Consider the following 20,911-nt stretch of genomic DNA (forward strand, 5'->3'; position numbering starts at 1 on the left):
AGGCGGGGAGAGCTGGGAGCTGCTCCTGCATTCCTGGGGTCCTTCCAGCTGTGCCGTGCTGGGCACAGGAACCCTCACCCCGGCCAGGACAGGCGGAAGAGGGCATAAAATAGAAAAAAAAAATCAGAAAAAGAAGCTATGGGCAAAATATAAACAAAGGGAAAATGGAAAAGACGCTGTAAGAAAGAAAGCAAGAAAAAAAACCCAAAACAACACCACCCCCCCCCAGCCCCCCAAAAAACCAAACAACCCAAAAAACCCAAGCAAACCCCACCAGCTGGAGGAAACTTCCCCATCTCCCAGCTAGTGCTAGGAGAAGTTTGGAATGACATAAGCCCAAACTTTGCTATTTTTTGCACAAAACAAAGGCGAGCCCTGCTAAGCCGCAGTGGTATCGCCGCTCCTCGGCCGCGGCTCGCTGCTGCCATCCCACGTCCAGCTCCCACAGCATCATCGCGTTCCCAGCGCCGCCTCCAAGGCCTGATCCTGCCTCATTCCCTTGTAGGATTCCCCCTTCAGCCCAGGAAATGCTCGTGCTTGCCGTGTTTGCTGTGCTTGTTCCTCACGACAAGAAATATTTGGGTGGTTGCTCCATCTTGGTGGGCGCTCTGCATTTACTGAGCTCTGTGCCAGCCCCTTCCAGCCCTCAGGAGCTCCAGACCCGTCTTGGGACCTTTCCCATCCCTGTGGGCACCAAACTGGGGTTACTGGGGATCACCTCTCCCATCATCTTCATGAGAATTCACTGCCAAGCTGCAGCCCCAGCCACTCATAGGGAACAGGGGAAAATTGGGGGTGGAAGGAGAAGCTCTGGCCTGGGAAACCAGCTGGGTCTGTTGGTCATTTCCCCCATTGCACTACCCCTGAGGCACGGGAAGAGCAGCTCTGGGCTGGCTTGTGCCACCTTATTGCAACAGCTGCTGATGGGGCAGACGCCAGCCCTTCAGCCCCGGTTTGACTGGACCTGTTTGTCTTTGGATTTGCATTTTGCTGGTGAGGTAGGATTAGATTAGATATTGGGAAAGAATTCTTCCCTGGGAGGGTGGGGAGGCCCTGGCACAGGGTACCCAGAGCAGCTGTGGCTGCCCCTGGATCCGTTGGAAGTGCCCAAGGCCAGGCTGGATGGGGCTTGGAGCAGCCTGAGATAGTGGAAGGTGTCCTTGCCCATGGCAGGGTGTGGAATGGGATGGTCTTCAAGGCCCCTTCAACCCAAACCATTCTGGGATTCCATGATTCCAACTCAGGAAAAGCAGCCCCAGGTCTTACTTTGGAGGGCAGATGGATAAAAGCAGCTCCAAATGCCAGCCTGGGTGGCTGCTCCTCTGGGAAAAGAGACCCCAGACCTCCCACAGTTGATTTGTGGGATCCCTGCTGTGGGCCCCACTGACAGGTGAGGTGATGCAAGGGATGGCCCAGCTGTGGCTGCCTTCCAGCACCACATCCTCCAGCACCTGGAGGCTTTCACAGGGAATTCCGCTGAAACAGGGATCTTCCTTTCGCGGTGGGAAGTTTCATCCTGAAAAGGTCCAGCTGACTCATGCTGACAGAGCTGCAGGTGGGAGGAGAGGCAGCAGCAGGTTTCCACCCTTCCTGCAGAATCCTAGGGACACCCCGTTTAGTGTTAAACCACTTTAAAAATGATTTTTATTTTTTAACCCGGAAGCTTTTCCTCTGTTTTCCCTGGTGTGTCATCTTATTGCTGGCCCCATGCTCCCCCTGGCCTCTTTTGGGGGACAGGAGACTGCGGACTTTTTAGGGTCCCCTCTAAACCCACCCAGCCTTGGGTCACAGGAGGCTGAAGATCTTCTGGGGTCCCTGGGGGACGGGGGAGGGGCGCAGAATTTTTGGCGTCCCCCTTAAGCCTGCCTGTCCGTGGGGGGACAAAGGGTTACAGATCTCCCGGGCTCCCTGGGGGACAGGGGACTGCCACCCTGATGGCGTCCCTCGAGGCGGCCAGCCCTGGGGGACAAGGGGATGCAGCGCTGCCAGAGACCCCCGGGCTCCCACCCAGCTCTGGGGACAGAGGCTGCAGCCCGGCGGGGTGACACCGCGGGTGTCGCTGTCGCCGTCCCCGAGGCGCGGATGGGCGTGCCGGGGGCGTGGCTTGGTGACAAGCGACAGACGGGCAGTGCCTGGGCGTGGCCTGGTGGCATGGGCGTGGCCTGGTGACATCGGCCCCGTGACGTGGGCGTGTCCCCGGAGGTGGGCGCGTCCTGTCGCGGCTGTCGGGCGCGTAGCGATGCGGCGTCGCGGCGGGGACGGTGACAGCGGCGGCAGCGGCGGCGACACTGGCCGGGCGGAGGGCAAGGCCGGCGCGGCCCGGCAGGGGCGGTGAGTACCCGCCGCCGTGGGGACATCGCCGCGGGGACATCGCCGCGCTCCCCCGAGCCGCGTGTCCCCGGCCGTGTCCCCTGTCGCGTCTCATGCGCTGTCCGCCTTGCCGTGGCCGTGCTGCCCTGCTGGGGCTGTCACCCCGTGCTCCTGTGTCCCCACGCCGTGGCCTGGTCACTCTGCTGGGGCCGTGACCCCGTGTCTGTCCCCGCTGCCGTGGCCGTGCAACCCTGTCACTGGCACGAGCCCATCCTGTGGCCGTGTCCCCGGATCACCTTGCCATAACGGTGACTCGAATACTACGGCCATGTCCCCGTGTCACCCTTCCACTACCGTGACCCCGTGCAGTGGCCATGTCCCTATGTCACCCTGCCACCACCGTGACCCCGTGCAGTGCCCATGTTCCTATGTCACCCTGCCGTGGTCACGATCCTGTCCTGTGGCTGCGTCCCACCCCACCCCGATGCCGTGCTGTGGCTTGTCACCCTGCCGTACCACCCTGCTGGCCACCGTGCCAGCTGTCAGAGGTGCCCTGGGTGGCCTGTCCCCCCGGTCGGGACCTGCTCACCTGCTGCAGGTGTTGTGCAAGTGCCGGGGTGAGCGGCACTTGAGCAGACCAAGAGCAGCACCTGACAATTCCCTGCAGCCTCTCCAGCGCATTCCATTGCTGCCCGTGCGCAGCGGGACCGCTCAGACCGATGGCCTGGGCGATAACTGGGATTTCAGGAGCTGCCCGTGCCACCAGCACAGCTCCTGCCATCCCACACTGCCCCAGGAAAGGTGCCCGTTCCTTGGGGACCGGTGCCATCACGCCCTGACACCCCTTGTGCAATCAATCCTTCCTTAGGGTCTTGCGGCATTCCCAGGGCAGGGAATGCACCGGGTGCTTTCTGCGGGAGGGATGCTGACCCTGCTCATGTGCTGGCAGGGACTGAGCTGTGCCTGGCTCCCATCACAAACCTCTGCCCTCAATCCCCCATGCCCAGACTGGTTTCCCCATCACTGTTAGCCCACGAGGGGTGTTGATGCTAGGAAAGCTGCAGCTCTTGGCTTTCCTTTCCCCCCTGGAGGCTGGAGCTGTGTCTGGCTGCTGCAGAGAGCAGCTGGATGTGGCCCCCAGCCCTTCAGAGCAGGGCACTGTGGGTGTGGGTGCTGGTGGCACTGGGGGACATCACCCCAAACCCCTTTCCCCACCTTCCTCCTTGTCCCTGGAGTATTGCAGAAGCTCCTAATGCCAGGCTTGGGGCCACGTTTGTGACTGTGCCTTTCCAGCCAGGACTGGGGGTGTTGTCACAGAGTATCGGTGTCTCCTGATTGCCGGTTTGACTTGCAGCTCCCAGCCCTGGCACGTTCCCTGCCCTTCCTGCCTCCCGGCGCTCCGTGGGAGGGCGTGGGGGGACCAAATCAGGGCTTCTGTGTCACCATGGAGCTGCTCTGATACCTTGATTCGGTGTCCAAAAGCCAAGCACAACACCGGTGTGAGGATCCAGTTCCACACCCAGAGGGATTGGGATTTTTCTTACAAGGCCCTTGTAGGAGAAAGCTGTATCCAACCCTGCCGGCTGGGATTGGGAATGGGGAGCCTGCTCTGCTGCACCCCAGATCCCTTGGGGTGGGAGGGGATGTGCTGACAAGTGCCTTCCTTGCAGGGCCCGGCACTCCTGGCTCCCGTGGCTGCTGCGCACCCTCCTGCTGGCCCCGCTCCTCGCCTACGTCTCCGTGCCCTTCCTCATCCGCCTCTTCCCCAGCCTGCTCACCAAATTTGTCTACCTGAACTTCCGTGAGTATCCCAGGGCTGTGCCAACCAGGAGAACCCGCACAGGGATTCAGCTGCCTGCTGCAGACCCCCCAAAACATGGGTGGGACTGTGCCAGGGTGGTACCAGGACAGCGCTTATCCCACTCGTGCTGTGCCGTGGGCTTGCAGAGGAGGCATGGAGGGATCTCTCCCGATGTGTTGCAAGCTCTAATAACGTGGTGCTGCCGACCCTGTTTACTGCCTGGAGTCACAACACGCCCGGGCACGCTCAGCATCAGCGGGGCTGCAAATTAGGCTGGGAGGAGGTGGCAGAGGGCTGAGCTTGCCTGCCTCAGCATGGCCCTTGATAATTTCAAGCAAATAACCGGCTGATTTAGAGAGAATTGTATAAAAGTGACTGGGTAGGAGGATTCTGGATGATGGCTGTGATTTCTCCATCAGTGGCCTTCCCCTTCTTTGTGGACTTTCGGCGGCCGGAGCTGCTGGTGAACAACACCATCAGCCTGTACCTCACCACGGAGCCAGGCATCACAGTCGGCATCTGGTGAGCAGGATGTCCTCAGCATTCCACAGGGGACAGCAGGGCCCTGGTGGAGCCCCCCGGGGTGACCCTGCTGTCCCCACAGGCACACGGTGCCGGGCAGCAGAGGGGCCGAGGCACAGGGCAAGGACCAGCGCTGGTACGAGGAGGCTCTTGCTGATGCTCACCCCGTGATCATCTACCTTCACGGCAATGGGGGCACCAGGTGAGCTCCTGAGCTGCTGCTGCAGGGCCAGGACCAGGGCAGGATGGCTGCTCTGAGATGAGAAACAGCAAACTCGATGCAGCAGCCAGCAGTGCTGTGGGGCCGGGGCTGCTGCAGTGGTCTCTGACCCCAGCAGTCAAGGAAAATCCCTATAAAATAAAGGGAAAAATCAAAATTCACCCACCCTACAGCATCCAGCTCTTTTCTCCTGAGATAAGGTCACCCTGGTTCCTCACCTGCACTGGTGCTGCAGGGGAGGGTCCTTTGGAGTCTTCCCGAGCTCTTTAACCCCATTTTCTCCATCAGGGCTGCAAGTCATCGTGTCCAGTTCTTGAAGGTAAGTGGTGACCTTGGTGGGGACACTGGGACCTGCTGGGAGTGAGGCTCCTGCTGGCCCTGGAGACCCCAGAGGGACCCTGTGCAGAGTGAGCAGGCTGTGCTGGGGGTCCTGGGGTGCATTCCCCAGCAAGACATAACTCAGTGCTGCTCTGACAGACGATGGGGGCTGCTGACTTCCACATCCTGGCTCTTGACTACAGAGGTAAAGTTGTTCCCCTGCCTCTTGCTGGGTGATCCTCCTCTTGGGGCCTGTCCCCACCAGGGTTGTGACACTGAGCTGTGTCCCCCACAGGCTATGGGGACTCCACTGGACACCCCTCAGAGAGTGGCTTCACCACAGATGTCCTGGCACTCTATGACTGGGCGAAAGCACGGAGTGGGAACAGCAGCATCCTCTTCTGGGGGCATTCCTTGGGGACAGGGTAGGTGCAGAGGGTGAGATGCAGGCAGATCAGAGCCCACCCTGTGCCCTGTGACACTGCTACCAGCTGGGGATGCACCAAGGACTTGGAGCAGCTCCTTGGTAGAGGGCCCTGCAATGCCAAACTCAGCCAGCAAGGGGAATCTGAGGGAGCTTTGCTGCGCCTCCTCACTGTCACCTCTTCTGTTACAGGATTGCCACCAACGCAGCGAGGAAACTGCAGGAGGAGCGAGGTAAGGGCCAGCATGGATGAGATGTCCCCATGCAGTGTCACCCTGAGGCTCTGCACTGCCCTGGCCTGATTTTGGGGCCGCAGAGGAGATTAGGAGCCCTCCCTGTCCTCCCTACTGGCATTGGGGACATTTTGGCCCCACTCTGCCCTCAGGGGTCCAGGTTGATGCCGTGGTCCTGGAGTCTCCCTACACCAACATCCGAGATGCAGGCGCCAACATCCCCATCACCAAGGTGAGTCTGGGGGCTCTGCCTGTGGAGTCCCCCAGCAGTGTCAGCCCCAGCTTCCTGGGCCTCCCCTTTCGCAGTTGAATTGAAGCCGTGGCTTAGCATCCCCAACTCTCTCCCTGCCAGATCTACCGGCAGTTCCCGGGTTTTGAGTACCTCATCCTGGACTCCATGGCTCGGGCAGGAATGTTCTTCTCCAGTGATGAGAAGTGAGTCCCTGGTGGGAAGGGGCACAGCAGAACCCAGGGGCTGTGGGAATGATGCCAGGACCACCTGGCTGAGGAGAGGTGTCAGTCATTGAAATTCTTGCACTCCAGTATTTACCCAGCTTACTCATATTTCAAAAGTGACTTTTTATTTGCCTAATGTCAAGTATCAGTTTGATTACTGAGCAAAGTCCACAAGCCACCATTCTTTATTTGGCACTCCTGTTCCTTGTAGCACACAGAGCCTGCCCAAAATTCATTTGATTTATGGGTGCTTTGGAAACCTGCTGACCTTATAATTGAGGATTAAGGTGATTAGGGTGCTTGGTGCTGCCATGCCAGGGCAAGCAGCATGGGCATCACCCAGGTGGGCATGAGGATGGCTCTGAGGCGCAGTGCTGGGAGGTCAGGGTGCTGTGGGAATTTTAACAGGGACTGGGGAGGCTCTTGGGAGTCTATTGGCTCTAGGGAGAGTCCTCAGGGCTGTGCTTGCTGCCTGCAGCGTGAAGGTGCTGAGCTGCCCCCTCCTGATCCTACACGCAGAAGATGATGGAGTCCTGCCTCCAAAGCTGGGACGCAAGGTGGGCACCTGCCAGCTGGGCTTTGGGCCTGGCTTTGGAGGGCTGAAGCAGCCAGGGAGGGGATGGCCACGGACCAGGAGAGGTTTGGGGTCCCCTGTTTGTGCAGTGACCATGCTCCCACCCTGTGGCAGCTCTATGAGACAGCACGGGAAGCCTACAAGGATAAATCCAAGGTGAAGTTTATTACCTTTCCTGAAAAGCTGGGCCTGGGCCACGACTACATCTCCTTCAACCCGGAGCTGCCTGCCCTGGTGAAGTAAGTGCTGCTCCACAGAGATGAGGGAGGGGCACAGGATGAGCCTTGGCCTCCCCTTCCACTGGTGTGTCCTCTCCTGCTGCAAGCTCAGAGCTGCCTGCCCCCTGCTCCTTCCCCTCCCCACGGTGTTTGCTGGCATCACTTTCTAAACTTCAGTCGCTCCCCCCTGCCCCGAGCCTGTCCTCAGCCTGGGTAGCTTGGGGAGGTGGTTCAGGAACACCAGCTCCTCTTTGTCCCAGGTGCAGAGATGCTCCAAGCCCAGCTCAGCCCCGCATGCAGAGATCACAAATCAGGCTCTGACGCAGCACAGGAGAGTCAGTGACATAGTAAGATTTATTAAATCTTGTTGCAGAGACTTCTTAAACATCAAGTGATGCCAGCTGCTGCCTGCACTGATCCCATGCTCCCTCAAATACACTCCAGGACCCCCCTCCATGGCACTGAACTTACTGCTGTAAGTAATAAAAACTACTAAGAAACTTTTAAGCCACCCTCTGCCTCCAGGATGCTGCAGATTACTTGAGTGATGTGGTTTGGGCCACCAGAGCCATGACTGGGAGCATCCCACAGGACACTGGTGGGGGTACATGGGCCTGGCACCCCTCTATCTTGTTTCAGCAGCACCTGTGAGGGCCTAGCCAGCTGTTTCCAGCTGTGGTGCCCACCCTCACCCCTGACCAGCCCTCCTCCTGCAGTGAGCATTGGTAAAAAGCAAGCCCAGCCCTAACTTTAGGCATCAGCAAACAGCCACCTTCGGACTCCGATGGCACTTTTATTTTATTTTTAGCACCTAATGCAAGCAACAGGGCGACGTGGTTTCGCTTTCCACAGGACACTCACGTTATAAAAACCCCTCCTCCCCCTCTGCCCACCCCTAGGGAAAGCCAGCAGCAGCAGCAGCAGCAGCAACACAGACTCAGACAGCAGAGAATTTTACAGCGCATGTGCTCGCGTCCCCTGGCTCCGGCCGGCGCCGCTCTGGCCCCTACGCCGCGGTGCCATTGGGGGTCTTGTCCTGCCCCGCATCCCGGGGCTCGTTGGGAGGGGGGATCTTCAGGTCCGAGGGCTCCACGTGCCAGATGTCCCGGGCGTACTCCTTGATGGTGCGATCGCTGGAGAACTTGCCGGCCGCCGCGATGTTCCTGATGACCATCTTGGTCCAGGCCTTGGAGTTCTGCAAGGAGAAGGGGTGGGGTTGGCCCCGAGGCTGGATCCCGGCCAGGGATCCCCTGCAGCAGCACAAGACCCTGTCTCTGAGCGTGTCCCTTCTCTGGGATGGGATGCTGTGTCCAGTTCCCTGCCCTGTCCCCGGGCTGGCACTCACCAGGTACAGCTCGCTGACCTTCTCCTGGCACTTGACATAGGCCTCGTAGTCTGCAAAGACTTTAAACCTGTAGCAGCAAAGAGAGGAGGAGTCAAGAGCAGGAGAAATAGGAATGAAGGCTGCCTGGCCCATGGTTACACTCTGGACCCTTAAATCCAGGGGTTCAACTTAAGGTTCCTTTACTCTGTTTTGGTGCAAAGGAGAAATGCCCACTAGATACTCTGAAGAGGTGAAAATCACACAGAAGTTTGCTTGCAAAAATAGAGCAAATTAAGGGAACTTTGACAAAAGGAGTAAATGCAACATTGAATTCAATGTAAAGCCACTTATCATAGCATTACTTAGCATTAATTTAATATTAAGCATTTACTTAGAATTTATTTAGCATTTGCTTAGCCCATTTAACTGGGAAACTTTTAAAACCTTAAGGTGTTATGTTACTCATAAAGCTCCATGAAAGGATTAAGAGAAGAAGAGAGAGAGGGAAAGATGGAAAAGGTACAGAAAAACCACACAGCTACCAAGTCCTGGGTTCCAGTGTGGGCGAGGTAGGAACTCCAGAGGAAGATGTCAGGGCAGGACAATGGCTATAAAGCCGTCGGCCCATTTAATACCTGTAGCCCTTCATGGGCCCGCCCCTATGCAGGGCTTCGGGCTGCTTGACCAATCAAAGCCTGGTTTATGCTGTCCCCTGTGATTGATTGGCAGATCGGCCAATAAGAGGCTCGCTTAGCACAAAGGTGCCATGACTGACAGCTCTATCAAGCTGAGCGGTCTGAGCAGAAAGCCAGGCCTGACCCCAACCCCCCACACACAAAGGCGTCCCAGGAACCCTAAAACCAGCTCAAGACATCGTTCTAATCCGGTCTCTGACAGGCGTCCTCCAACACACAGCCTTCCGTCAAATTTCCCCTTCCCAAACCTTGCTTGTAGAGAACCCTGGATGGCCCGGGAGGGGAAATACAAGGAAAGCATTTCTCTGATCTGTGCCCGTGGCTGACCAGATCAGTGCTCTGGCTAGCAAAGCCCTTGAGATGCCTCCAATCATCTGGAAGGGCTGCGTGCCCAAAGGCATTAACACAACAACAGCTGTCCATGGAGAGTACCATGCCTGAGGAGCACCATCCATGTGCAACATGGTCCCAGCCCCTGATGTGGCCATGGGAGAGACTGAGCCCAGACCATGGATGGTATCCTGGTACCTCACCTGTCGTGGTGGAAGAGCATGTTGACCACGTCGCTGAAGAGGTTGGGGTCTTTTGGGGAGAAGAAGCCACTTTTAATCTGGTCAACAGCCTGTTTCAGCTCAGGGAGCCGGTCATAGTAGAGCTGGGCGTTGTACCTGGAGGGAAGGAGGCTGTAAAATGGTGCTGCCCCAGCCACCCGAGGTGACAGCCCTGTGGCATCTCCAGCCCTCACCCTTTCTTGTCCAGCTCTGTGACATCCTCTACCCTCATGCCGAAAATGAACAGGTTTTCCTCTCCAGCCTCCTCAGCCATCTCCACATTGGCTCCATCCATGGTGCCGATGGTCAGAGCCCCGTTCAGCATGAACTTCATGTTGCCTGTCCCCGAGGCCTCGGTGCCTGCCGTGGAGATCTGCTCTGACAGGTCAGTTGCAGGAATTACTGCCAACAAAACACACAGACACAAGCGGCTCGTGCTGACCAGCTTTGGGTTTGTTTCCTGCTGAAGGACCATGGTGGGAGCCATGGGATGGAGGGACACCCATTCCCCACAGTGTGTCCCACCCAGGGTACCTTTCTCTGCCAGGGACACCCTGTAGTTCTCCAGGAAGATGACCTTCAGCTTGCTGCCCACTATGGGGTCATTGTTCACCACCTGAGCCACGGCGTTAATGAGCTTGATGATCATTTTAGCCATGTGGTATCCCGGGGCAGCCTGGAAGAAAAGCCACAGGTGAGCCAGGAGGGCTGGTGCCAGGGACAGGTGAGGCACATCCAGCTCCCATGTGTCCAGGGAACAACCTGTTCATCCCTGCTCCCATCACCTAATCCAACACGTGTTACACCACAACATTTTTGGGGACTTCCATGGCCACAGACAGTAGATGGTTGTCCAAGCCCAAACTTGTTTGGGTTTTCCAGACTTGCTTGGGTTGAAGCACCGGTGCTACTCCAGTTCTTCTAGGACAACTTCATGGACTTAACACCATGGAATCATGGAACTGTTTAAGTTGGAAAAGCCCTCCAAGATCATCAAATCCAACCGTTCCCCCTGCACTGTCAAGGTCATCACTGACCCATGTCCCCAAGTGCCACATCCATATGGCTTTTAAGTTCCTCCAGGGATGAGGACTCTATCACTGCCCTGGGCAGCTGTTCCAATGCCCGACTATCAATTTTATGAAGAAATTTTTTTAATATCCCATCTAAATATCCCTTGGCACAGTTTGAGGCCATTTGAGGCCTTGACAGAGGCCATTTCCTCTGTCATGTTCCTTATTCCCTGACCGACCCCTGCCAGCTGCACTCTCCAGTCAGGGAATTGTAGAGATGTGGCCCCATGAGACATCTGCACCCACATCCCCCAGGACACTTCCTCCAAAATCTCTGGAAGTCCTGACCAAACTTACTTTGCCTCCAATGATCACTGTCCTCGGCACAAACAGCTTTGCAGGATCCCTCCTGATTCCTGGACAAAAGAGCAGTGTTACTGTGGGACACAGAGCACAGGGGTGCTGGTGCAGCCCTGGGGCACCCTGTCCCCTCTGGACACAGTGGCTTACGGTTGTACATGGTGATGATGTGCAGGCAGTTCATCAGCTGCCGCTTATACTCATGGATCCTCTTGACATGCACGTCGAACATGGAGGAAGGGTTGATCTTCACCTTGTACTCCTTCTCCAGGTACAGGGCAAACTTCACCTTGTTCTCCTGGGCCAGGGCAGGGATCACGTCAGCCCCCAGGCAACATCAGCCCTCGCTCTTTGCTCCTCCTGCCCACATCCGCCCTGCCCACGCCCCTCACCTGCTTCACTTTGGCCACCTCCCGGATGAAGAGGTCGTCGTCCACAAACTCATGCAGCTTGGTCAGCTGGCTCAGGTCCCGCACGTAGTCTTCCCCAATTTTCTGCAACAGGAGTAAGGGCACATGCTGATGGTGGTTGGAAGAGATGTTGAACATCATCCAGTTCCAACCCCCTGCCATGGGCAAGGACACCTTCCACTAGACCTGATTGCCCCAAACCCCATCCAGCCTGGCCTGGAACACTTCAAGGGATGGAGCAGCCACCCTCACAGAGAAGAATTTGCCAGGGCCTCTCCACCCTCACAGAGAAGAATTTCTTCCCAATACACCTAACTCTGTCCTCTGTCAGTTTACATCCATTCCTCCTCATCCTGTCCCTCCATACCTTATCCCAAGTCCCTCTCCAGCTTTCTTGGAGCCTCTTTAGGCACTGGAAGGGGCTCTGAGGTCTCCCTGGAGCCTTCTCCAGGCTGAACAGTCCTAGCTTGGCTCCAGAGCAGAAGGGCTCTAGCCCTTGGAGCATCTCCATGGTCTCCTCTGGACTCCCTCCAGCAGCTCAACATCCTCCCGATGTTGGAGACGCCAGGGCTGAAGGCAGCTCTGCAGGTGAGGTCTCACCTGAGCAGAGCAGAATCCCCTCCCTTGACCCTCAGCTCCTCAACCATGCAGAAGATGTAAATGGTTGAGGTTCTCCTGGCACCCTGGGCTCAGCAGGGCAGGGGCAGTGGCTGCACTGTGCTCCCCCAGTGCTGGTACCTCTGCGATGAGCTCTGCCAGCCCTGGGTTGCAGAGCAGGAGCCAGCGCCGCGGGGTGATCCCGTTGGTCTTGTTCTGGAACTTCTCCGGCTCCAGCTCCGCAAAGTCCTCGAATCTGCAGAGACAAAAGTGAGGATGGCACAGCTCCAGCTCTGCCCACCTGGCACCAGCACCCCTTCCCAGGCGAGGGTGACCCGCCACCACCTCCCTGCCCTCACTCACACTTGAGTCTTGACGATCTCGGAGTGGATCTTGGCCACGCCGTTGACGGCGTGGGAGCCCACGATGCAGAGATGGGCCATGTTGATCCTCTTGGTGTCCCCCTCCTCGATCAGGGACATCCTCCGCAGCCGGTCCACGTCATTAGGGAACAGGGAAGCGATGTGCTGCCGGTGGAGCCACAGAGGTGGTGAGAGGGGGTGGCACTGAGGGATGTCCCACCCCATGGCTCATGAGGAGGGGACCACGGCAATGTCCCCAGTGCATTTGACACCAGCTGGAGCGGCAGCTTTTACTCTGTTGTGGTGGTGCAAACTCCTTCCAAAGGGTGCCCTTTACCAGCACGAATGTCTCTGGATAGAAGGACCCCTCCAAGCTGCCACACAGAGGGGTCTGGGGACACACACTTGGCCAGTGAGGCCATTTTGGAAAAAACCTTATGCTGCCAGACCAAGAGGTCAAACCACCATCTCCTCTGCATTCCCAGCATCATCTTTCCCAGGATAAATTCAGCTTTTAGGAAGCAAAGAAATGCCAACTCTCAAGTCCCCGAAGCAACGGGTGAATCCTCTCAAGAGTCACTAACTGCAGGATGGCAACGTGCAGGTGGGAGAGGGCTTCCCTACACATCAGCTTCCCAAAATAGCAGCTGGGATCCCCCAGCCACACACCCAACATCATCACTTTGTGCATGCCCCTCATCCTGACAATACATCCCTGTTCCCTCTCTGGAGCAAGCTCCCAGGTACTCACATCCAGGTGTCTCTGGTTGATCTCGTAGATGATCTGCAGGTGCCTGGGGAGCAGCTTCTCCACCAGGTCCACAGGCCAGCGCTCCAGGGCCTCAGGAAGCACCGTGTGGTTGGTGTAGGCAAAGGTCCTTTTGGTGATGTCCCACGCCTGGCAGGGAAGAGTCAGTGCTCAGTCACACCTCAAAGTGCCAGAACCCACCACGGTTCTCCCATCACACCCAGCAGCACAGCCCAGCCACACCAGCTAAACCCAGCCTGACTGCTCCACGTCATTCCCAGCAGCCACAAAATTGGCTCCCCCATCATGGACAGGTGGGTGCAAGTGGGGGAGACCAGTTGGGGTGTCCCTACCTTATCCCATGGCAGCTTCTCGATGTCCACGAAAATCCTCATTAGCTCAGGGATGGCCATGGCGGGGTGTGTGTCATTCAGCTGGATGGCAACCTGGGAGAGCAGGGTGGCATGTGAGGACACAGAGGAGACACTGGAAACTCCATGGAGAGCCCACAAACATCTGCGTCATCTGGGAGGTGTTGAAACAATCTCCAGGGCAGAGGTCAGAGCAGCCCTGGCTCGTACCTGGTCCGGGAAGGAATCAAACACGGTCCGGACACTGTCCGTGCTCCCGAATTTGGATGCTTTGAAGCGGCGGATGATGTCCTGGAGGGTGGCAGCCACAACGAAGTATTCCTGCTTCAGCCTCAGCTCTTTTCCTTCAAAGAACTGTGGGCAGAGGAGCAGGGAACTGCAGGATTTCCACAGAATCCACTGCACTTCCCAGGGGAAGGTTTTCCCAGGGTGTAACCCCTCCGTGCTTCCCCCAGCATCAGCTGCAATCCCAAACTTTTCTTGCTTTCCAGATTCCAGCAAAAGGGTTGGGGATGTGCTGGTACAAACAGCTTAAATCCCAGCTGAGCATTGTCAAAACCTGCTCTCCGTGGTTTGAACTTTTTGGCTGCAAGGAAAGGTACCAGGACAATGGGAAGGGAAGCCATAGGAGCTATTTCCAAGACAAGGATTTAACCAGCATTCATGTAGCAAAAATCGTCAACCTGCTTGTCTGCAAAGGAAAAGCCGCTGGAGACAAACTCACTACAGGAGGTGCACTGGCCCCAGCTCTCCTCACCAGCTGGGAAGGTTGGAGGAGGATTAAATGGGAAAAACACCACCTGCCTTAGGACCTGACTCAAACAAGCTGAAGAGCAAGGAGAGCTTCCCTTTCTTTTTTCCTGCTCCACAGCTTCGTTTGTGGCTAGGGAAGGGTTCTGTGTCCCACGCCTCTGTACCAGCTTGGCAAGAACTCCCAGAGCAAGAGAGCTGGGGTGCAAAGGGCAATTTGAGGCACGACCTCTGGTCCCAGGGTTGCAAAGGGTAACACCAGCAGAGTTCAGCAGTTTGCCCTCCTGTTACATTATGAGACTCAAGGAACGTTCCTGCAGCAGGGCCTGCTCATTCCCCCTTGCTCCAGGCAAAGCTCAGAGGAACAGACTCATGCTGGTGAGAGGCAGCACTGCAGGCAGCTTGAAACACAACTGAAAACATCTCTGCAGCATCCTGGAGTGAGAGGCTGCTCCCCTACCCCCTCTATCTGGGCACGCTCTATCCATCCCTAAACCAGAGACTCCCTAGAACACCACGACTCACGTTGTCGTTGGGGTAGAGCACCCGGGAGATGTTCTCTGCCAGGTTCCTGTCCAGCACAGCCTGGATGTAGTCACCGACATTGACTGGGGAGGAGCAGAGGGATGAGGTGGGCGTGGGACCCCCTGAGCTCTCCCCAGCCCGCCCAGCTCCCACTTACAGTCGCGCAGGTTGAAGTCGTTGGGGGCACGGGCCGACCACAGGCGCATGGTGTTGACGGTGTTGTTCATGTACCCGGGCACGGGCGTGTCGTAGGGCAGCGCCAGCACCACCTGTGACATCCCCAGAGCAGCTGGAATTGGGCTGGGATCCCCCCCATGCTTCCTCTGGAGCCTTCCCATCCCACAGAGCCTCCTGTTCGGGGCTGAACTCAGGGTGTCCCTGCACAGGGTTTGGATGGGTGGGGCCATCCTGGTGACCCTGCACGGGGACACCTCTCTGGCTCTGCCCGCTGGCTGGTGTTTGCCAGAAGTGCTCAGGGCATGGAGAAGGGCTTGTAAAGGGCAGCTCACTTTAGGTTTAATTTAGGGCTCCACATAGCAAACAGACCTGCTGGAGCTGCTTTTAGTATTTTGTAGAAGCCCAGAATGGTTTGGGTTGGGAGGGACTTTAAAGTCCATCTTGTTCCAACCCGCTGCAATGGGGAGGGACACTTCCCACTAGACCAGATTCCTCTAAGCTCTATTCAACCTAGCCCTGAACACTTCCAGAGATGGAGAACTTGGCTGCAGTTGTGCAGCAGCCAAATCTGTCCTCATCCCTGCGTCCATCTCCTCCCACTGCCTTTTCCATCCCAGCCCAATCTTCCTGGCAGAGATTCTGCATGCCTCATCCCTGGGGCGCAGCCATCCAGGGAGAGCTCCCTAAAGGACAGGACAAGCCATGCAAGGGACTCTCCTGTCCCCAGCCCTTACCTGGGTATCAATCCACTTGGCCCCAGAGGCAGAGTGCTCCACCCGGCCATAGAAGTGCACAGGCAGCATGTACTCAGGCCGGGCCTTCTCCCAGGGATTGCCGTGCCGGAGCCAGTCATCGGCTTCTTCCACCTGCCAGAGGGACCCAGAACAGTGACAGGCTCACCCAGCCCTGGGCATCTCCCCACCTGCAGGATGGGCTGGGAAAGGCTCTTGTGGCAAAGGGGAGGATGCTCTAAATGTGTCTGTCCTAATCCTGTGAGATTAGGTGAGCCTGGAGGCACCATCCTGAACTCTGGGGTGTCTGTGCCTTGCTGGGGACAAACCCAAGGTTTCTCTGAGTGCAGTGCTAATGCTGTATTTCCAAACAAGCCTCTTCCTCATGGAGCAGGGACACAACTACTCCATTCTCACCCACTCCAGGCAGCCATGGAACAGCTCTTAGGGTGACCCTGAGGACAGGGACAAGGGATGGATGCTGTGAGCTTGCAATGGTTTAAGAAGTTAAATCTGTTCACAGAAATATCTGCTAAATGTTAAATATCACAGCAGCAGCAGTCCCTAAGCTGAGGGGAAGTGTCTGTACACCCCAGTCCAAGGGGGAGGAGGTGAATGTGGGGGTTCCAGCTGTGCTAGGGGACAGCGAGGGCCACACATCTCCATCCATACCTGCCACCCATCCCGGATCTTCTGGTTGAAGATGCCGTACTCGTAGCGGATGCCGTAGCCATAGGCTGCCAGCCCCAGTGTGGCCATGGAGTCCAGGAAGCAGGCTGCCCAGGAGAGAGGAGAGCTGTGAGCTGGGCCCTCCCTGGAGCCCTGGGAGATGGAGCCTTCTCCCTGGGACAGTCACAAGCCCCACAGGGACAGGAGCCGGGACCAGCAGCCACCCAGCACCTTGCTGGAAAGGCTGGAGCAATAACCCCCCCAGGATTAGGTACTTCCCATAGTGGATGTAAAGCTCTCAGGGATATGCTCACCACCTGGGGGGCTAACTCACCTGCCAGCCTGCCCAGACCCCCATTGCCCAGCCCAGCATCCTCCTCGATTTCCTCCAGCTCTTCCATGTCCAGCCCGAGCTACAGATGAGAAAAAGGAGAGGGGCTGGAGACTGTCAGGGTGCCCAGCCCTGACAGGGGAGACATTGTTGGCACACACTCCCTTGCAGGTGGAGCTCCAGGAGGGCTGGAAAGGCACCCAATTCCACAAGACCCATCTCTGCAGGTGGGACCCTGTGATTTGAACCCAAAGCAGCTGCTCTCCCCCTCAGCTGTGTCTCTGTGCCATGGCAGGGGCCATCTCCCATGTTTAGAGTCACTCTACCAGGCTTTACAATGGACATTCACATCCTTGACCTCGTCATGGGCAAGATCTTGGGGTAGGAGGCACCAAACTATAACCAGGGTGCTGCCCTTGGGGCTCCAGACACTTCCAAGGGCTCTGAGAACTTATTCCCAGGCCTGCTCCCTCTCTTCATGGCTGCAGTCCTGCAGGGGCAGGCACCAGGTTCCTGTTCTCCCAGCATCCTCTATCCCAGGTGGAATATTCCAGCACCCCCAGCACCCCCTATTCCCTTGGGGAAGGCACCTAGGTGCCATCTTCCTACTCCCCCAGCACCCCAATCCCTTGGGGACAGGATCCAAATGCTGTGTTCCTGCTCCCTCAGCAACTTCATCCTCTGGAACGGGAACCCAGGTGCCCTTCCTCCCAACTGCAGGCATCACCCTTTAGGGTGAGGAGCAACTATACCCCTTTTCCCAGGGAAATTTAAATTTTCCAGCCCAGGATGCTGTAGGAGGAAGTGGTTTTGCCTATGCAAAACTCCCTGGGGAGCTCAGGCAGAGACCTTTGGTCCATTGCCTTGCCCTGGTGTCCCCCTGGTGACAGCAAGTGGGGTTAAAAAATTTAACACACCCCCCCCCCAAAAAAAAAAAAAAAATTAAGTTCCTTTCCCTTGAAGTGTTTGCACAAAAACTGTTCCTTCTCTTGTGCAACCCCTCTGGCCACATCTGATGACGTTGAACACAATAGGTGACAGGGTGGGGACAAAAGGAGCCACCCAAAACCCTTCGATAACCCCAGTGCCACCTGGTGCCAGCACGCAGCTGGGCTTAATTCAAGGTTTTATTCCTCCCTGCCACTGATCATGAACAGCCTCATCCACAGAACCACCAGTTTCCTTCCAGGACATGGGATCCTGCTGCATTCCCCAGAACACAGCACCCAGGCTGGGCAGCTCCAGGCCTTTCTGGAGCAGCCTTTATCCCCCAAGTCATCCCCTGGGACTCAGGGAGCAGCCTGCAGCCTATGTGGCAAAACATCGACATTCCCAGGAGCTGGAAAACTTGGATTCCTCCCAGTGCAGTCTTCACCCCTCGTGGGATGCTCACCTGGTAAACAGCCTCGTCACAGGCGTTCTGCAGCCCCAGGTTAATCATCGTATTCTGCAGCGTCCGCCCCATGTAGAATTCCAGAGAGAGGTAATAAATCCTCTGGAAGAGAAAACCACCCCGTGGTCACTTTCCTAGGGGCTGGAGGAGACTCCCCTGGACTCCAGAAGCTGCAATTGGGTGGCATCTCAAGAACAAACGGGGAAAAAAGCAGCTCTCAACAGAGCCAGGGTGGTTTGCATCAGGAATTTCAGGGTTGTGGCTCCTGGGTGGCCCTGCAGCCCCTGCCCTGCTCTCCTGCTCTTTCCCAAACCGGGAAGAAGTTGATTTGGACAAGCCCCGTTGCCCTGTGCCAAGGTGGGGACAGCTCCAGGATGGTAACCTCACGCACGCCGGTGGCAGCTCTAAGTTAAACTTTAAAAAGGAGCAGTTTCCTGATGTCGCTCCAGGCTGTAAAGCCACCGGAAAACCGAGCGGACTGCCGGGGCCAGGCGGTGGCTGTGGGGACATGGGGCTTCCTCTGCTGTCCCCTGGCAGCAGGGGACACTCCCGCTGACACCGCGGGCGCAGGATGCGGCCAGTCCGGCCTTGTGTAAGCCGAGCCCCGGCGTCAGCACCGGCAGGTTTTAAGGAAGGATTTAGGCTGCGGGAAGTCGCTGACTCGACAGGTTTCCCCAGGACCTGCGCGGGGTCGGGCCGGGAATGGAGGTGGGATAGAATTCTTGGAGCCCTAAAATGGTTTGGGTTGGAAGGGACCACAAAGATCGTCTCGTTCCAACCCTCCCGCCACGGGCAGGGTGTGCTGGGCAGGATCCATTGGGATTTACTGGTTTGACTGCAGCAGAGCTGGGAGCAACGACTCCAGGCAGGCAGCACCCAGCTCGCCTCGGCTGGACGGGAGAATCCCAACTCCAAACCCTGCAAGAGGCTCCTTTTTCTCAACCCTACACAACACGGCGGAGTGCTGAGCTACCGCGGCTGGCACGGTCCCAGCGAGGTGTTGCAGGGAGGAAATTGATGCCGACAGGGACATCCAGGTGTCAGGAGGGAGATTAGGGCTTAATCCCCCCACGGCAGAGCCCGGAGCAAGCCAGCGGGACGAGCAGCAGCACAGCAACTCCTGCACAAACCGGATCTCTCACGCTTGGCATCACTTGTGTTAAAACAAGACTTGTTTGCGGTTGGCTTCGGGTGCCTTTAAGCCTTTCCAATAATTTCCCCGGGAAGGCTTTGGAGTTGGTTTTGGTAGACGGCACCCACGCCGGCGCCGCGGGACAACAAACGGCGTTCCCATGCCCTGCACCCCGCTGCCGGCCAAGCCGCTCTCTGTTTGTTTTGCAAAGCAAAGGACAGTGGCCTCGCTTGGTAAAGTCCAGTCCCTCCTCTCGGAAAAGTTACCGGAGCAGCTCTAAATCCGTGAAAAACCGAGCCCCGCCAATTCCTCTATTCCAGCGCGGAGGGAGGGTTTACATCCACGGGGTTCCCATGCTTTCACCCCAGCCACAACCCAGGACCCGCCGTGGGGGGTTCCCAGCACCCCGCCCTGCACGGGGGTGATTCCCCCCATATCCCACCGCTCCCACCTTGGGATCCTTCTCGTAGTAGTACTGCTGGGTGCGGATCCAGCGCCCCACCAGGTGGTCCCGTACGGTGTGGGCCAGGGCGAAGTAGTAATCGCGTGGGGTGGCCACATTGCGGTCCTTGACCAGGGTGAAGTGCAGGTGCCGGTTGAAGCCCCGCTTCAGCTCGGCCACGCTCTCCGCGCCCACGATCCCGCGGATGCTGATCTGCTTCCGCCGCTCCTGGTCCGACAGCGGCCGCGACATCGCGGCGGGGCTGCGGGGACACGGGGAGGGGGGACACGGACACACGGGCTGGGCTCCGGCGCCGCGTTCCGCCTCCGCCCCGCGCTGGCACCGCCCCGGGAGGGGACGGGGATGGGGACGGGCCCCGCAAAGGGCCGCCCACGAGTGGGGCGGGAGCGGCGGCCACCACCGGGGGGAAAAGGGGGGGACCCCGAGGATGGACGGAGGGACGTGCAAAGGGGGGACTTCAGGAAAGTGATGCCGGGGACTGCCCCTTGGCTGGGTCTCAGAGGGGTGTGCAAAGGGAGGACCGCGACGGTCATAAGAGGAGCGTGCGAAGGGAGGGGTACCCCGGGTAGGGACGGAGAGGTGTGCAAAACACGGGCAGAACTCGCAGGGGCACAGAGGGGTCTGCAAAGGGGGTGGGGGGATCCTGGGGGTCACAGAGGGATGTACAAAAGGGGGACCGCGGGGGGCACGTAGGGCTGTGCAAAGGGGGAGCTCCGGGCAGTGCAGAGGAGGGGGCGCGGGGCCGGGGCAGAGCCGGAACCCCGCGGGCGCAGCGGGCGGAGCGGAACGGGAGCGGCCGCCGCCACCCTGCGCTTACCCAGGCAGCGACCGCCCCTGGCAGGGACCGCCCCAGGCGGGGCCCCGCCCGCGGGGCTGCCTCTCTTGGAGCACGTACGAGGAAGGTGCTTCCCGCCGGGGACCCGAGGGAGAACCGGGAAAGTGTCCTGATGTGTCCCCCCCGTGTCACGATCCATCCTCGTGTCACGGCCTCCCCCCCGTGTCACGGTCTCATCCCTGTGTTCCGGTTCTCTCCTCTTGTCAAGGCCCTTCTCTGCCCGCCTGCCCCCCGCCCTCTCCCGCAGCATTTCCCGGCCCTCCTCCCTTTTCGTCCCCCCCCGGCTCCTCACTGTGCTCTGCCTGCCGGCAATCCCTCTGGAAATGGCGTGGGATCTCTTCCCAGCTGCCTCCCGCACCGTTGCTGTCCGCAGTGCCCTGCCCTGCCCGCAGAACCCT

The 20,911-nt window shown here is 58.0% G+C and overlaps 2 protein-coding genes across 2 annotated transcripts; one reads left to right on the forward strand and one right to left on the reverse strand.

Moving 5' to 3' along the window:
• Positions 1-2,199: 2,199 nt before the first annotated feature.
• Positions 2,200-7,565, forward strand: ABHD12B (abhydrolase domain containing 12B). Its single transcript, XM_066321499.1, has 13 exons — positions 2,200-2,331; positions 3,981-4,111; positions 4,531-4,633; positions 4,716-4,835; positions 5,142-5,172; positions 5,331-5,376; positions 5,467-5,596; positions 5,788-5,828; positions 5,981-6,060; positions 6,181-6,263; positions 6,763-6,841; positions 6,973-7,097; positions 7,450-7,565. Exons 1-13 carry the CDS (start codon positions 2,240-2,242, stop codon positions 7,469-7,471), a joined length of 1,083 nt encoding a protein of 360 aa, XP_066177596.1. The 5' UTR covers positions 2,200-2,239; the 3' UTR covers positions 7,472-7,565.
• Positions 7,566-7,877: 312 nt separating this feature from the next.
• PYGL (glycogen phosphorylase L) lies at positions 7,878-20,901 on the reverse strand. Its single transcript, XM_066321498.1, has 21 exons — positions 20,806-20,901; positions 19,667-19,919; positions 18,084-18,185; positions 16,694-16,772; positions 16,363-16,466; positions 15,694-15,825; positions 14,940-15,051; positions 14,783-14,865; positions 13,718-13,861; positions 13,490-13,582; positions 13,140-13,286; positions 12,390-12,553; positions 12,168-12,282; positions 11,412-11,513; positions 11,170-11,317; positions 11,017-11,075; positions 10,181-10,322; positions 9,841-10,048; positions 9,629-9,763; positions 8,422-8,488; positions 7,878-8,271 (listed from the first exon to the last, which is right to left on the reverse strand). Exons 2-21 carry the CDS (start codon positions 19,907-19,909, stop codon positions 8,083-8,085), a joined length of 2,568 nt encoding a protein of 855 aa, XP_066177595.1. The 5' UTR covers positions 19,910-19,919; positions 20,806-20,901; the 3' UTR covers positions 7,878-8,082.
• Between the last annotated feature and the right edge of the window lie 10 nt (positions 20,902-20,911).

The sequence above is a fragment of the Sylvia atricapilla genome, chromosome 6, assembly GCF_009819655.1.
Source record: "Sylvia atricapilla isolate bSylAtr1 chromosome 6, bSylAtr1.pri, whole genome shotgun sequence".
NCBI classification, from domain to species: Eukaryota; Metazoa; Chordata; class Aves; order Passeriformes; family Sylviidae; genus Sylvia; species Sylvia atricapilla.

Coding starts and splice junctions, on each gene's coding strand:
- ABHD12B (XM_066321499.1), top strand. CDS start 2,240: ATGCGGCGTCGCGGCGGGGACGGTGACAGCGGCGGCAGCGGCGGCGAC. Junction 4,836..5,141: donor CACGGCAATGGGGGCACCAG/GTGAGCTCCTGA, acceptor TTTCTCCATCAG/GGCTGCAAGTCATCGTGTCC. Junction 5,829..5,980: donor GAAACTGCAGGAGGAGCGAG/GTAAGGGCCAGC, acceptor CTCTGCCCTCAG/GGGTCCAGGTTGATGCCGTG.
- PYGL (XM_066321498.1), bottom strand. CDS start 19,909: ATGTCGCGGCCGCTGTCGGACCAGGAGCGGCGGAAGCAGATCAGCATC. Junction 11,514..12,167: donor TGGCAGAGCTCATCGCAGAG/GTACCAGCACTG, acceptor CTCCTGTTGCAG/AAAATTGGGGAAGACTACGT. Junction 10,049..10,180: donor GGTGTCCCTGGCAGAGAAAG/GTACCCTGGGTG, acceptor TTTTGTTGGCAG/TAATTCCTGCAACTGACCTG.